General features: G+C 40.4%; 2 protein-coding genes across 2 annotated transcripts; both read left to right on the forward strand.

Annotated features, from left to right (window-relative positions):
* The first annotated feature begins 503 nt into the window (after positions 1 to 503).
* cfap206 (cilia and flagella associated protein 206) lies at positions 504 to 6,215 on the forward strand. The gene is made up of 12 exons (XM_035421178.1): positions 504 to 936; positions 1,131 to 1,214; positions 1,614 to 1,704; positions 1,947 to 2,135; positions 2,337 to 2,495; positions 2,664 to 2,878; positions 3,277 to 3,396; positions 3,526 to 3,724; positions 4,296 to 4,436; positions 4,942 to 5,135; positions 5,516 to 5,653; positions 5,847 to 6,215. Exons 1-12 carry the CDS (start codon positions 829 to 831, stop codon positions 6,072 to 6,074), a joined length of 1,866 nt encoding a protein of 621 aa, XP_035277069.1. The 5' UTR covers positions 504 to 828; the 3' UTR covers positions 6,075 to 6,215.
* A 3,009-nt stretch (positions 6,216 to 9,224) lies between these two features.
* Positions 9,225 to 15,579, forward strand: slc35a1 (solute carrier family 35 member A1). Its single transcript, XM_035422640.1, has 8 exons — positions 9,225 to 9,479; positions 10,458 to 10,635; positions 11,000 to 11,159; positions 11,497 to 11,649; positions 12,207 to 12,273; positions 12,535 to 12,711; positions 13,186 to 13,320; positions 13,821 to 15,579. Exons 1-8 carry the CDS (start codon positions 9,470 to 9,472, stop codon positions 13,952 to 13,954), a joined length of 1,014 nt encoding a protein of 337 aa, XP_035278531.1. The 5' UTR covers positions 9,225 to 9,469; the 3' UTR covers positions 13,955 to 15,579.
* Positions 15,580 to 15,689: the final 110 nt, after the last annotated feature.

Here is a 15,689-nt window from a genome sequence, read left to right on the forward strand (position 1 = left end):
AAACACAGGTTCAAGTTTGGAACTTGCTCTGTAAGCTATTTGGAGAGGAAGAACTACATTTCAGTGACTTCTACCTAAAGTTCTACATCCACCCAACATCTGTAGGGTGGCGGCAGTACATGATTAGTATAACTGTTCCCAGTTTTGATATTCTGAGATTGTGTAGCCATTTTTAAATGCTGGATGGATTTAGATCCTTTGGAAGTTTTATACAAACCTGCTACGTAATGTGGTGTATTTATAACTACACTTAAATTAAAACTGAAATTAAATGGCACAAATTTATATTGTAATACTTGGATGAGCCATAACCATTGAGGTCCAACAGTTATGGTAATCAAATTGTATGCCACACAAATAGTTCTTCAACCACTGTAGATTTTCAGGACTTGATTGCTCGCCTGCTGGACGTATTCGAGAAAAGATCGGCTATTTCCGCTACCTCACGTGGGTCTTGAATCGTGAAACCCGAAGGTGTTCTAGTTGCCGGGTTTCCACGGCAATAAACGCCACTCCGGTTAGCTTTTTTGGAAAGGTGATGCCGTGGGATTAATCTCACGCAACCGTGAGAACTTAATTCAGTGAAATATAGCGAACTGTAACAGTACGAGCAACTTTGTATACATTTAAGCTTATTAGCCAGCAAGCTTACCTGTAGCTAATTCACGACTTGCGATTTACAGCTGTCCAAAATCATTGAAAGTTAATTCTTTAGGTGCTCAGCGTTTAGAGAGAGGTTTTAGAGAGACAACGATTCATAGAAACTAGTGTAATAACTGCTCGTTGGGATTATTAGCTAGTTCTGCAAATTGCCCATTAAAGTTCAGAATGTCTCGTGCTCAAGCTGAAAGCGTCATCAAAAATATAATTCGTGAAGTTGCTCAGGAATGTGCGGGGAAAGGACAGAGCGTCTCAGAGACTTTAGTGGCGTTTATGGTGAGTAGTAAATGTATATATTTCGACATTAAATTAGATAAAACTAAATCACATCATACTAAATGTCTGCTCTTTCATATGGAAAATACCGTTGTGAAAAACTAGTTTTGTGCGCTAGCGCTATTTATAGGCCTGTAGCTACCGCTATAATCTAATTTAGAGTTCAATTAATGACGTCCGTTCCTTGTTCTTAGGTAAAAGCTGTTGTTTTAGACCCAAGAAATCAATTCAACGTAGATCGGACTCTTACAAACAACGATGTGCGAAACCTAATTGAGGTAAAGTATTATTGTTGAGTATTAAATCGCATAGTTATATTGTGAGTATTGTTATAGTATTAAATTGGTTCATACTTTTGCGGGTTTCACTTCCGGCCTCTTATTTTAATCGATAAGATTAGCAACCTGACCTCTGCAACGATGAAATCCTCGCTACAAGCATGTTTGTAACAGGCGATCTGCGCCACCTATTGGCCACAAGTAAACCTATAGCACAATAACATGGAAGAGGTCCTCGTTTTCTGGCAGCTTTTGGCGACTGGACAGTGTAACAAACAATCTCAAAAATGGAATGTTGTATTCCAGGTGTGTGGTCTGTAAGTAGTAATCTAAAATACTACACATTTTTGTGTGTATGTGGGATAGAGCCTAATTCTGATGACAGTGCTTTCATTGTAGTTATGTGTTGACCGCCTCCTGGATCAAGAAAGTCCTGCCCTTGACACAATCAAAATGCAGGTCTATTTTGATATGAATTACACATCACGACGTGAGTGGAAAATGATTGAATATGAAAATTTCTTGCAAAGATTTTCTAAGTTTTGAACATACATTTATATGTAATATTTCTCTTTTGATGAAACATTTTGATCATTTAAAAAACTTATTACAATCCTTTTTACAACAGGAACAATGTCTAGTCAAATTCTTGAGATCGTTTACACTATTTTCATGGGCCTAATCCACTGCAAATAAGTCACCTGGTGTGTGTGTGTGTGTCTGGTGGTCCAGGTGAGCTCCTGGAGGAGCACCAGCGCGTGCTTCGGTCCAGGCTGGCTGCAGTGAGTCGTGAAATTACCGAGAGCAGGGTCAAGGACCGCGAAGAGCTTGACATCCTTTACCGCAAGATCGTTAGCTACATGCTGCTTCGCTCAGGCGTAGGATCCCCTACTGACATAAATACAGTGCGGGAGGCAACCGGTAGGCTACCTATAAACCCTATCGCTCTCACATTTTCCGGAGCCTGAGAACAGGGCCAAGTTTGCTTAATTGTTGTGTGAGCTTTGGCTCAATGGTCTGAAAAAGTTCATTTTGAATTTGGATCTGTAGTTTTTAAATTGCTTTACTCAATGACCTTCAGTGACTTCCTGCTTCTCTAACTGGTCTTTGCATCTTCGGAAGCTGCCTTGCAGAGTGTGTTCCCCCAGTCAGAGATGGGCACCTTCATGTCCCTCCTTAGGAAGGACAAGGAGCAGCAGCTGAACGAGCTCAGCATGATCGTCTTGGGCATCCGTCTCTTCAATAGGGACAGCGGCAAGGGAGGGGAGGGAATTGACGATCGTAAGTTCCCACATGTCTCAGCAGAGACCCTAACACTGGACCGTGGTCACATGATCATGTATTTGGTTGCTATTAGCATAACAGTGAAAACCTTACCTTATTTCATTTTCAAACCAAAACCTTAAAAGCGCAAAAATAAAAAACTTTTGTTTTTAAATCCATGCACAGTGCCTTCAGTCTTGAAAGAGGCCATTTCCACCACCAGGAGTCACATTCTATCAGAGCTCAAGGCCTCGTCGTTCTTAGCCTCCCAGCAGACAACCTTGCTGGAGTGGCTGCATGACCCTGTGGACGGGCCCAGCAACTTCTTCATCCCCAAGCCCCTGCTGAATCAGGCACTGTACAACGTGAGGCAGCACGAAGCTTTCCTGAACATCATCTTGGTGAGCTGCATGGCATAGAAGGCTGAATCCCAGCGAGCAAAAGCCAGAATCTAGACGTCTAGAGGGGTATAAATCTTGGTTGAGACATTTTGGCATAAACTGACTAAGCTAACCCCAGTATAGCTCAGGTTTTACCTGGCTACTTCCTAGTCCGCTAGAAAACTTTTTAGCCAGGTTTTCACCTGAACGCTACGTCTGCTTTTCACCATAATAACATCACTGGGATCCTGAATGCTTGAAGGTAGAATCTATGGATTAATACAGAGGTCCAGTTTTGTTAAATTTTTTTATTTTATGTGCTGCAATAACTGCAGGATCTTGAATGCAATCTAGAATGTGTTCCATGTTTCCTCCCGCGTTATGTCTCTCACATTTGCTGATGTAACATCCCCCATCAGGCAGACGCAGGCTTATGTGAAATGCAAGTGGAAGCGCTGCAGGCGAACCTACGTACACAAATGAAGGAGCTGAGGGCAACTGTCGAGTTCAAAACCGCAATCCCTACTGCCCAAGTTTTTGTAAGCGTCTTCCATTTTGTACTGCGTACTTCAAAATGTGGAACAGTGGACATGTTTGCTGAGTAGCACAATCTAATTATTAAAGTATTAGAGTGGGATTCACAGCCCATACCTGTTCATGCTCCTCAGCCCCATTTCACAGCTCTGGCAAAGACGTGGGCGGGGCTTCAGGATGAGGTAGTCCTGCTGGGCGTCCTTGGCAACATGGTAGCCAATCTGCGGCCCTTCCTGGCCACCCAGGCGCGGCTCCTTCCTAAGGAGCAACTTGAAGTTCTGCTGGAGGACCTGGTGGTGAAGAGCGATGAGCAGAGAATGAATGAATCCTCCGGTAGGTACTGTCAGCCCTTATAAAAGAAACACCGTTATATGCATCCTCCCAAAGTTATTAGAATTTTATCATTCTAATAACTATTTTCATTAAAATGTTTTCTTTTGTTCTTTCCATTTCTGTTTGTGTCAAGCAGTTATGGCTGCTTTTTGTACAATATGATGCTATATAAATAAAGAGTATTAGTATTATTATTATTATTATTATTATGCATAGTCTGATACAATGACTGCTGAAATCACTCCATTAGTTACTGGTATGGTACTGGTTACTGCCAGTCTCAATTCAGATGTGGATGGTGGATGGGATGGCAAATCCCACTTTGCCCTACCGAATAATTCCTCACTTGCCAAATATACACAGTATCACAAATTGCAACCTTTGATATTCTGATTGGCCAGGGTTGTCTCATGAGGGTTTGAGATTCTACATATAGTATCTTTGCAGGATTGGCTTTGTTTAATCTGGGTGTTTACTCTCAAGAGACAGTGGAAAAATAGCCATGGCCATCTTTATGAATGTAAAAACTCACTAACAAGCTGGGTCTGGCCATGTTTGGACTTTTCTGCAGGAAGCCCTATTGACCCCACGCAGTTTGAGAAAGCAGAATGGCTCTTCCCTAAAACCACAGCTAACTTTGACAAACTATCTCTTCAGTTCAACGGAATCTGCGGTTTTATGCTCGTGGAGAAGGATGGTTTTCTTTTGCCAGGTATGCAAATGCACTGAAGGACTTAAGAAATTGTGACACTCTGCAACTGGGTGAATGTCTGCTTGTTTATTTGATACTTTTATTGGTGTCATCATCTGGGAATAAAGTCAGCCTAAATTTTAGAGTAATGACACAGACTGTATTGGATATCTACACAGTAAGTATTGCCTGGCAAATTCATCTGTTGTGTCTACACACGTTTTAATATATAAGGGTATTTTATTGTCTTTGTCGCCTACATTCAGTCAACTTACAAGCAAATACATGAATGATACTTTTTCTTCACAAAATCGGAGTTCATTTTGTGATGGCTGAATTAGAATATTGTTTTAAAAGGAACAATTCTTGCTTTTGTTAGTCAAAGTTAAGGATGAATGTTGATTGAATACCAGCCTGTATGTCTCCTTAGAGGATAAAACATTTCTAGGCCAGTATCAGCAGGTCCTGAATTGTAATCTAAATTATAGAAAGTGGTAATAGCAGTCTCAACATTTACCTTATCTAGGTAACCCCCATATAGGGATCCTGAAGCACAGAGAGAAATACTACATTTTCAGTTCCAAAGAGGCAGCTTGCGGCTTTGCCTCTAAGCCAGATGAGTACATCGCACGGGTCGCTGAGATTGCCAAGAAGGCTCCAGAGCTTATTCACCTGCTGGAACTCCATCAGCAGTTTGCCTCTGTCACCCCATATTCAGAGGTGAGCAAGCCACACACCTTATGTTTATTCAGTTATTCCCCGCATAGCAATAAAATTTGTACCAAGGCCTACAACCACTGTCATCTTTGACATGTTATTAGAATTGACATGCTGATGTTGATGATATTTTTCTCATTCTTGTCATTATTTTATTATTAAGAATAGAATATGTACATATATGTGTGAGCCTCTTAATGGAGTGAATTGTATTGGACCCACATACTGATGCATGGCCCTCTGTACTGCACTGTACTGTACTGAACTGAAGTCAGTGGTTTCTAGACATAGTGCTGGGCCTGGGGTCTTTCACATTCTCTATGTAGATTCTGTTATGTGACAGAAGTGTTTTTCTGAGGGCATTGCTGTCCTTACATGTGCAGTCAGGAGAGAGGCTGATGGTGAAGCCCGTTGTAAAGTGCGATAGCTGCACACAAACAGACACACACTTGGTGGAGGCCAACATTGTGAGGTCCTACGAATGGAATGAATGGGAACTCAGAAGAAAAGCAATCAAACTGGTCTGTATTAACTTTTTTAACTCGTTTGGAAAGCTAATTGTTATATATAATGCTATTGTGGCAAATATAAAGCTAAATGTATTACTGATAAATGTATTTGTTTAAACCTGCATTTTATTTTGATGGACATGGTCACATTTTGTTGGTGCGCTGTTTTAGTAGTCCGCGAGTAACCAGCGCGTCTAATTCCTAGGCCAATCTGCGGAGAAAACTGACCCACTCCGTGCAGACAGATCTCAGCCACATGAGAAGGGACAACGTCACCCAGACGTACCCTTCCAAAGACGTTTCCTGCCAAAGCAAAACGGAAGGCCAGAGCAACGTTCCAAAACCGCAGGTGTACCTGGCAGGCCTTCGCGGAGGGGGATTGAAGCCAACGCATATGGTCAAAACCAATTTGACAAGAGCGGTTGATGAATAATAATCGGCCTCTCTGCTGCTAATGAGGTGGTTATTTTGTTGTATGCGAAATTGTTCTCTTGTTTGCCTTTCGAATTCAAGTTGCGTGGTTGCATTTTTAAATAGAGACATACTTGTACAAATAAAAATTATAATAAACTGATTTGATACTGAATTGATTCCAGTAGTAATTACCAGTGTTTAAAGAGATTCCTCCCATAGACGTGTGATAGCTTACTAAACACATCCACTTTAAGTAGGAACCAAGGAAATTCAGCAAATCAGTACAGGCTAGTGACAGCACTCACACTCTACACATATCAATCTTTCATGAGAAACATCACCTAAGAAATTACACCTTTAGAGTAATAAACAAGCTTAACTCCCACAAATCAGTGGCAGGTCCAACTGTTCTTCAGAATCTGTTGTTTTGCAGTGATTTAAAATAATAATAACCTGGGCAACAACTGGGTCAAGTAGAAGACAACCATCAGTCCTGTAAGCATTTGTCAGTGTTAGCAGACAGCAAAATAGGCTAGGCTGGTTACGTACATGTAAACAGCAAGGAGAGTTACAGAACTCAAACCTCAGTATCAAAACAAATGCTCTAACTTTGAGCATAAGACTGATCCTACAAGTCATCACTGTACATTTGAGGAGATTACAGGTCAGCTGATTAAAGGAGAAAATAGAGAAATTAGTAAATAAGGTACTGAGCTCAGTTGATCATGGGGATGCGCCACAACAACTCAGCACAGACCTCACAGGGAAACCACCTCTAGGCCTGCTATTCCACCCTTGGACAAAAACATTCTTATCTACAATGTGTTCTTTGAGACCGTTATGTCATAAAAACAAATAATTTTTGATATTTTCATGTACTTGCAGTTTTAACAAAGATGTTTTCATTGACATTTACTGCATAAAGAGACAAACATTCAATCCTGTCCTCAAATTTGAACTTTAATGTAGATGCAAATGAGTTTTGTTTTGGTTAGAAAATGAGTTGGGTAGTGATAGTTACAGTATGTACAAATCAGATGGTTAAACAATTTGTACCATATAAGTCCAAAAATGAATGAATATATGTAAAACTATCATCCTTGTCTGTTACTTTTATGCAATTTGATGGATGTAAACACAGGACATGTAGGGGTTGTGCTGAAAATTTGACATTGATCAAATTATTCATATCTTAATAATATCATTAATGTCAAAGCTCATGCATTAGATATAAGTAGCTTAAATATTTCACAGCGTGTAACACGTAAAAGACCTCTATTTGCTCTCTGAATGAATCAAATCATTAAACTCAGTCTGAAATTGGAAACACATGTCTGCTCCAGGAAGGGATGAGCACTGCCTGTCACAGTTCTAAATAATAGCAGACACTGACGGCTTCCTAAAATGCAGCTTCAACCATCTAGCGGGTCTGGGACTAAATGCCTTCCTCCAAGAGCATGTGTATTTATTTCATATGCGTTGATTCTTTTATTGTACCCAGCTGTAGGTAAGAGCACTTATTTTGAACTTCACTTGACGTTGAATTCTGGACTTCAGTTATAACGCCATCAACGTTCTGCAAAGATGGTCTCTCAAGCCAGCGTTTTGTGAGCCGGCGAAATAGGCTTGTGTATTGTTATAAAGTATTACACATCGAAACTGTTATAATTTTTCAGGCCTTCTTGGAAATCACAATATATGTACAGCCATTTTATTTCATAAAAATTAGATTTTGTTGCAAACATGTATGAAGCCTTTTTGAATACCTCAAGCTACATTACAGCTTGTACAACATAATTTCTAATTACCTAAGTCCACCATATGTTACAATGTATGTTTGCGTGTCTTTGATGTAATTAATTGTTATTTAACTGACTTTATTGTTTTGTTTGTAGGCTATGAATGTCCATGAGCCCTCCTTAAATATCCACAGCAAATCCATGACAAAGTGTTTTATCGGGCATAATAAAGTTTCTGTTATCTTACGTACAGGACGTGATCTACAAATTCAAAATGTGTTGCTAGACCAAATTCTTGGTGAAAATGCATTATATGCTGTATGAGAAACCAGCAGGCAATGAAATACAATTTAGTCTTGTGTGCGCAAGCAGTAGGCCTACGTATGCTGAATGATCATAAAGCATATGAAATGTATAAGAATGAATAGGGGATGGTTTCTTAAACTTTGTAGTCTATTGAAATCTAATATTTTTGCCATTGGTTTAGATTGTCCCTCTGCTGCACAGACTGTACCACTCTGCATCAAAATAAATGCAACAAACATCAGACTTCCCACGATAAGAAAAAAAAAACAAAAAAACTACTTGTAGAAAACACCAAGAGTCTGATGTTCAAGGACAAAAAAATAAATAAAAATAAAATAGGTTTGCATTGTTGTGAGAATTTCAGAAAAAGAGACAACAGCAATCAAAATTGCAAGTATTTATAAACTGTTTGTCAGAGGAGCAGGCATACATCAGACACATGCTCAAAGAATACAGTACATCATCCCTTGTTGTCCTTATACTTACCCAAACATGATTGTGTGTGTATTAATGTCGGCGACATACTTTTTAAACTTATGTATGTGTCCCTGGACACCATATCTCACTCTGGAGCCAGTTTGATTATTATTGATGATGTGATGTCAGAGGAGCTATATGAGCTTCCCTACTGGTGTAAATGTACTCCCACCCGACACACAGCTGCTATCACTGACCAGAAAGTATGCACAAAATATGAAAATGTTTAACATGAATTGTCAAAATCAATCCAACTCTAGAATGACAAATTGCTTATATAAAGATGGTTATATAAAGGAATTAATAATGTGAAAGAAAATGATATAAAGCACTCAACGGCACAATATAAACCAGCAAGTAACCATTATTGATTGAACAGGACGGCGACTGTGACAATGTTTACTAATATTGAAAATTTAAAACTGGAAAAAAAAAATTTGTTTCACAAACTGTAATACCTAAGAAAAATATACCATTACAGATAGGAATATGAATGATAGGAATATGATAGGAACATGAACAGTGAGGTTTTATTTGGAAGTCAATGATTTTACTTGGGGTTTAAATGGGCAGCAATATATTTTGCCGGCTGCATGCGCAGCAGAGGCTCTTCCCATATACACTGAATGATAGAGTATCTTTGTTTAAACCGCCCAGAAACACATCATGTCTATCCGGTTCAACTGGGTAGCGCACCTCTCTGCCCTGTTGTTACAGCTGTTTAGGGCAAAGAAAGCTCTTACTAGGCTTAGTTCCTGCTTCGTCTGCTAGCGAGATACTTCAATATTTGTCTTGGGGAAAAAGATATGTCGCTATTTAGCCAGATATCTTAGTTGTTCATAGGGACACATTTCCTCGCCATATATTAGCAGAAGCAGACAACAATATAGCCATGGCCAGTGGTAAGTCTTAGCAAGCTAACACCATGATAGTAAGCAGGACATTGCACTTTGGATTTCTTGTATTTCAGTAGGCTACTGTATTGGCTAACTTCAGTTTATACGATAGCTGTTATTCGGCTAAGTTAGATAGCTAGCTTTGTTGGAAAGACCTGAAACTTACTTATTGACGCTATGCTAGCGAGCTAGACTTTCGCACACCAACAGACAGCGTAGTAATTTAGCTACAGTAACTGGTGATTTGTTTAGTAATTGTTTGTCATTACATAGCCGGATAGCTGCTTGTCGCCGTTTTTATAACTGCTTGCTATATGACTGAGCGAGTTCATAGGCTGTCACTGGAAAATACTTTGTGCTAGATGAACAGAAGATAACATTAGCTAGCTGACTGGCAGTGCATGTTCGATCATGTCAGCTAACGTTAGCTGGGGTATCGTGAGTAAATGCGAGTCTATCTGTTTTTGCGAAAACAGCAAATAAATTGTGATGTTGTATCACAAAAGTGTCTCCTTGTTTAGAAGATTCATTTCAAATTTAAAGTCAGGTGCTATGGGTGCACTTGAGCAATTAAGATGCCTTACTAGTTAGCTAACTTTAACGTTAGCTATTAGCACAAACCTAATCTGACGTTAAGGCTGTAATATTGTGCCTTGCTCGATGTCAATGAATAGACAGGCAAGCCAGTTAGAAATAACCGTAACCTGCATATCCAAGCTTTATTGCAAGCTAGCTATTTTAAGTAACCTCAGCGATTGTAAGCCTATTGATATTGTGATTTTATGTGTGCTCAATGTCGGTATAGCTATATATAATAACAACAAAAACATGTGAAATACTCGCCTTTATATCATTTGATTTGGGTGCTGTTTTTGTGCTAGAAAGTAAGCGTCACCGGATATGTATTTTGTCATTTTGGCGTATTAATTAGGTTCTTATTGGATGTCACGCATGGTTCTCTTGACAACCTGTTATGTTTTCCAGAACCGGTGAGTGTGGTGTTCAAGCTGTACTGCTTGTCTGTGATGACACTGGTGGCAGCTACCTACACCGTAGCTTTGCGATACACAAGGACCGTGTCGTCGGATCTTTACTTCTCCACAACAGCAGTCTGTATTACAGAAGTCATCAAATTGTTTCTGAGTCTTGGTATGCTGACTAAGTAAGTGCCCTATACCCCCATTGTTTCAGATGGTGCCAAGTGAATGAGCTAAACTATCTTAACCATCTTAATGAGATGATTGTATTACTTTAGGAGCAGAATGGTTGCCATTTTCCTTGTACATGGATTTTGCTTAACAAACTGGATTTTATAAGTTTGATGATATTTCGTGCCCTTGTACAGTTTGCACCATTAATTATAATTTACTTTAAATCACTTTAAAAACCATGACTGTCTAGTCCTTACTGTCATATAAAAGAGTATATTGTAGTGTCACTTTTTTAGGAAGCACAGGTCACAGCTTTGACATCAGTTTTCTTGTATTTCTTATTTATTTGTTTTTTCTTCCTTATCCATATTGCAGAGAAACGGGTAGCCTTGGCAGGTTGAAGTCATCGCTCGTTGAAAATGTGATTCGGAGTCCGGTTGAGCTTCTGAAACTGAGCGTTCCCTCTTTGGTGTACGCCGTGCAGAACAACATGGCCTTCATTGCTCTGAGCAACCTTGATGCAGCTGTGTATCAGGTCTGTGGTCAAAACTGTGGTCTGTAACCTATTTAGAAGGAATTGAATGCCTGTTTCTGTTGTGTGTGCATGCGTCAGATGGTACAAAGCACAGCCCATCTATATGCCATGAGGGTTACGTATTGGAGGGCAAATATATTGTATCTCAAATACAGTCTTGCAGGTTACTTTGTTGCATGTGAACAGAAAAGCTATTGGAATATTGAGCGGTAAATGTGATTTAGCAGCTCCCTCCTCTAGCTGAGACCGTGACATGCTTCGGGTCACCTGTAGGTAATTAAGTACAGTTCTAGGACGGTTGACTGACGCGTAGCGTGTGACCGTACCCTTCCTCCAGGTGACGTACCAGCTGAAGATCCCCTGCACGGCCCTCTGCACGGTGCTGATGCTCAACCGCTCGCTCAGCCGGCTGCAGTGGTTCTCCGTCTTCATGCTGTGCGGGGGGGTCACGCTCGTGCAGTGGACCCCAGTCGAAGCCACCAAGGTCCAGGTAGGGTTAGCAGACCTCAATGCCACAAGGGCTTCCTGGGTGATGAGTACTCGACCGTTTAAAAAAAAAAAAATGTGGTTATATAGCAAAGAGCAAAGTGTAATTATCGTAGAAGTATCTATGGTGAGCCATAGCATCTTTTGCAAATTTGAGGGGATTAGCTCTCTACTGATGTACTGTGAGAAGGTGGGCAGTCCATTTGACTGGTTAGGCAGATTAAATTTTAAGTGGGAAAGTAATGAAATACAACTCTTGGATGACATGTTTTCTCATATTTGTGGATTAGAACGTCTATCCCGTATGGGCTCATCAGAAGGTATGAGGGAATTCTTTGAGACACATACCTGTCAAATACCCAAATATATGAATTTACTTAAGGTGTTTGCCTGGCATACATCCTTATACAGAGTCAGTTATTCAACTTCCTTTTTTGGTAGCATATTTAGTCAAGCCATTCATGTAGCTTGCTCTGAGATGCAGCAACTGTGTCTTGGATGATTATTCCTCTGCAGTTGTGTCTGTAATGAAAGCGAGGCTTTTGTCTGTCATGCCCTCAGGTAGAGCAGAACCAGTTCCTGGGTTTCATGGCTATCGCTGTTGCTGTCCTCTGCTCTGGATTTGCAGGTACAAACATGAAAACGGATGTAGTAATGATAAATGAAAAACAGCAGCATAATTTAATTACTTATGTTTGCTGCTTTTTTTACTCACCCTTATGCGAAGTGATGGTATTTGTCCCAGAAGCACAGCATATGTGCAGTGTACTTAGTGTGGTACAAAGTAAGAGCTTAATTTCAGTCCAGATTAGTTTACTCTATTTGTCTGTGTATGTGAGAGACATGTGTACAATGCCTGTCTGTTTGCCTCCAACCCTGTGCTGGGCAGGGGTCTACTTTGAGAAGGTGCTGAAGAGTTCGGACACCTCGCTGTGGGTGAGGAACATCCAGATGTACCTGTCTGGTATCGTGGTGACGCTGATAGGCGTATTCCTGTCCGACGGGGCCAAGGTGGTGGAGAAGGGCTTTTTCTACGGATACACGCCATGGGTTTGGTTTGTTGTCAGTGAGTCGATACTTCACTTTTCAACATCCCTCCGTTCACAGAGCAGTCTTTTTCAGAGTGTTACACTGTGTGTCATTATTACTGTTACTGCAGTGGTACTAAGTTTCACTGTGGACTTGGCTCCTCATTGGAAAATGCAGAACTGCTGACCCACCCTCCATGCATTTGACAATACTCCTCTTATTTCCACATAGCTCTACATATTTATGTCTTTGGACTGAATCCAGGAAATACCCCTGCCTAAATTAAATATAGTCCAAAAGAAAAGATCCTTCTTGACAATTAAATGTAGCATAAAACCCAGTGTGTATTCTGAAGGAAAAATGCCAACAGAAAGCAGAAGGCATCACCAGCAATGGCCTTTCGATGATTAATTAGCGTGTTGAGTTGCTCTGAACCTTGTGTGTGACAGTTAATGGAATGTTGTTTTTAAGGTATTGCATTCCTCAGCCTGCTCTCTTGTATTCTCTCCAGTGATGGCCAGCGTCGGTGGCCTGTACACTTCAGTGGTGGTGAAGTACACTGACAACATCATGAAGGGCTTCTCCGCTGCGGCGGCCATTGTCCTCTCTACAGTGGCTTCTGTCACACTGTTTGGGCTAAAGATCAGTGAGTCACACACTCAGTCTGGATTGCTATTACTCTGTAAAGTTTCTGCGTGCCTGTTCTTTATTGTGTTATCGTACTCAGTTAGCTGTTAGTATGATCTTTTGAGTTTAAATTTCTTGATTTATATTTAGTATTTTTTAAGTTACTGTACACTGTTCTAACGTTCTTGTATATGATTCCAGTTTTTCTTCATCCAGAAGTAATCTTACCTACCATTGGTCATTCATTTTATCAGATGTACTCAGTAATGCTGTCCTTTCTCATGCTGGATTTTTCATTGAAATTATAACAATTATATATATATATATATATATATATTTATTTTTTTAAATTCTGATGTAAACTCTGATACAAAAGCACAATTTAGAGTTTTATTGTTTTTATTGAGTTAATTGTAAATCATATTTTATAGTTATTGTCCTGGAAGTGTAGGAATGTTGCTCTGTTTCGTAGCTGGTATTAGCCACGCCCGCTTAACACAGTCTCCTTTCCTCTCGCAGCTGCCACCTTCTCCGCCGGAGCCCTGCTGGTGTGCGTCTCCATCTACCTGTACGGCCTGCCCAAACAGGACACCAGCAAGGTGGCCAAAGCCGACCCGGGCAAGGACGCCAAAACCAAATTGATCACGGTCTGAGACCCGAGGCCGAGCGGTCCGCTCAACCGTCACTGAACCGCTCCCTCTCGGCCTCCACGCTGGACTTCAGGGCGAGGGACCCCACGTCGCTGCTGCCTGCCCACAGCGGCATCCACAAACTATACCCTACAGCCCAGTAATCACTACCCACGGTGCTGCTGGAGGACGGCAGTGAGGACTTAAGGATGCACTGCTTGTCTTTTTAAAATAATTTTTTTAAACGTATACTCGCTTCTATTTTTTTCCCCCCGGTGGCGTCGTACTCTTTTTCTCTCGCTTGTAAATTGGAAATATATCAACTTTTTTTGCCAAATTGGAAGTGTTTTTAATTGAGGAACGTTTTGAGATACCGAAGTGAAAGATCTCCTTGCACCTTTCTTTTAGTTTTCCTGTAGATTGTTTTAAATTGGCGATTAATCAGTATGCCACCATTTCTTTCTGTGGACGAAATGGTCGCTACGGACCACTGGACAGCAACCGACTTTCAGCTCTGACTACAGAAGTGAACTCGTGCACATAAACAAACAAAAACTCTACTGAGCCATAGTCTGGAGGACAGGGTGCATGCACTGTTTTCTTTTTTTTTGTTTGTTTTGTTTTGTTTTTTTTGTATTAAACATGAGGGCAAATTGCCAACGAAAAACATTTATTATGGATGGGCTTCCTGTTGTTTTACCTGCAGTCATTTTAAAAAAAGTTTGTTATGGCTTCAGGTTCTTGTCGGTGTACACTTTTAACATTTTCTATAAGCTAATGTTGGATCACATGCAGACTGTCATCAGTGAATGATGCCTATTTTCAAAAATGCATTTGACAAATAGGCATTTTCTAGAAGGTGATGTTGCATCACATGCAAACAGTTGTCAGTGAATGTTGCCTGTTTCCCAAATGCATTTGACAAATGGGCAAATGGCAAATTCCAGTGATGGCATAAGGCTGATTCTTTAAGCTCAGTTATGATGGTAAACACTTTTCCTAACTACCACAGCATTCAGTCTTAATTGAAACAAAGTGTTCTCCAGGTTAGTAGTATATGCATTGATGAGTGTCAAAGGATAGCTGTTTTGAAAGGTCACTGATAATTACGTGACACCCCTTAGTCAGTGCGAGAACCAACTCAGCTGAACATGGAGGTAGTGACTCATCCTCCCTCCTATTCTGAATTTGTGAGCGTTAAGCCGTTCTTTACCTCTATCGCTGGATGAATGGTTGAGGAGGTTTAGCACTAGTAACGAGTGTGGTTCAAGGGTTTCATAAAAGGCTATATTTTCTGTGTACTCCTTAAATCATTTGGAATGTCTGCTTCAAATAAATGATTTTGAGGAGGAAAAAAAAGCCGTTTTTGTGCTCAAATGAATGACTGAACTCGTTTTGGTTGCAATCACTTTTGTCCTAGAAAACTCCTAGTATATACCGTCACAGTTGAGCCTTTAAACACCTGCTAAAATGTTAAGACCTGTTGTTATACGACAACGGTTATATGGTTTTTGACATGTTTGTTAGATAAAACAGCCACCTGAGGACAATTCAATATGTATTTCATTTGCTGATCAGATTGAAGTATGTACCTGACACATGGTACTGGATGTATTTTTAAAAAGGGGATTAAAGCCTTGAAACTGCTATTGCTTTGCGTGTGCCTTTGTGTGTTTCACTAGTGCACTGGAGTAAGATCCTCTACATCTGAAGACCTTGTATTGGGGTGGACCAAATTCCGATGTTTTGAGACAAGGAA

Source organism: Anguilla anguilla, chromosome 6 (genome assembly GCF_013347855.1).
Source record: "Anguilla anguilla isolate fAngAng1 chromosome 6, fAngAng1.pri, whole genome shotgun sequence".
Taxonomy (NCBI): domain Eukaryota; kingdom Metazoa; phylum Chordata; class Actinopteri; order Anguilliformes; family Anguillidae; genus Anguilla; species Anguilla anguilla.

Bases quoted from the DNA above. Each gene is read 5' to 3' on its own strand.
- cfap206 (XM_035421178.1), top strand. From the start codon at position 829: ATGTCTCGTGCTCAAGCTGAAAGCGTCATCAAAAATATAATTCGTGAA. The intron at 2,496-2,663 runs GTAAGTTCCCAC...ATCCATGCACAG, and splicing joins AGGGGAGGGAATTGACGATC to TGCCTTCAGTCTTGAAAGAG. The intron at 2,879-3,276 runs GTGAGCTGCATG...ATCCCCCATCAG, and splicing joins CTTTCCTGAACATCATCTTG to GCAGACGCAGGCTTATGTGA.
- slc35a1 (XM_035422640.1), top strand. The intron at 11,160-11,496 runs GTCTGTGGTCAA...CCCTTCCTCCAG, and splicing joins TTGATGCAGCTGTGTATCAG to GTGACGTACCAGCTGAAGAT. The intron at 11,650-12,206 runs GTAGGGTTAGCA...TCATGCCCTCAG, and splicing joins TCGAAGCCACCAAGGTCCAG to GTAGAGCAGAACCAGTTCCT.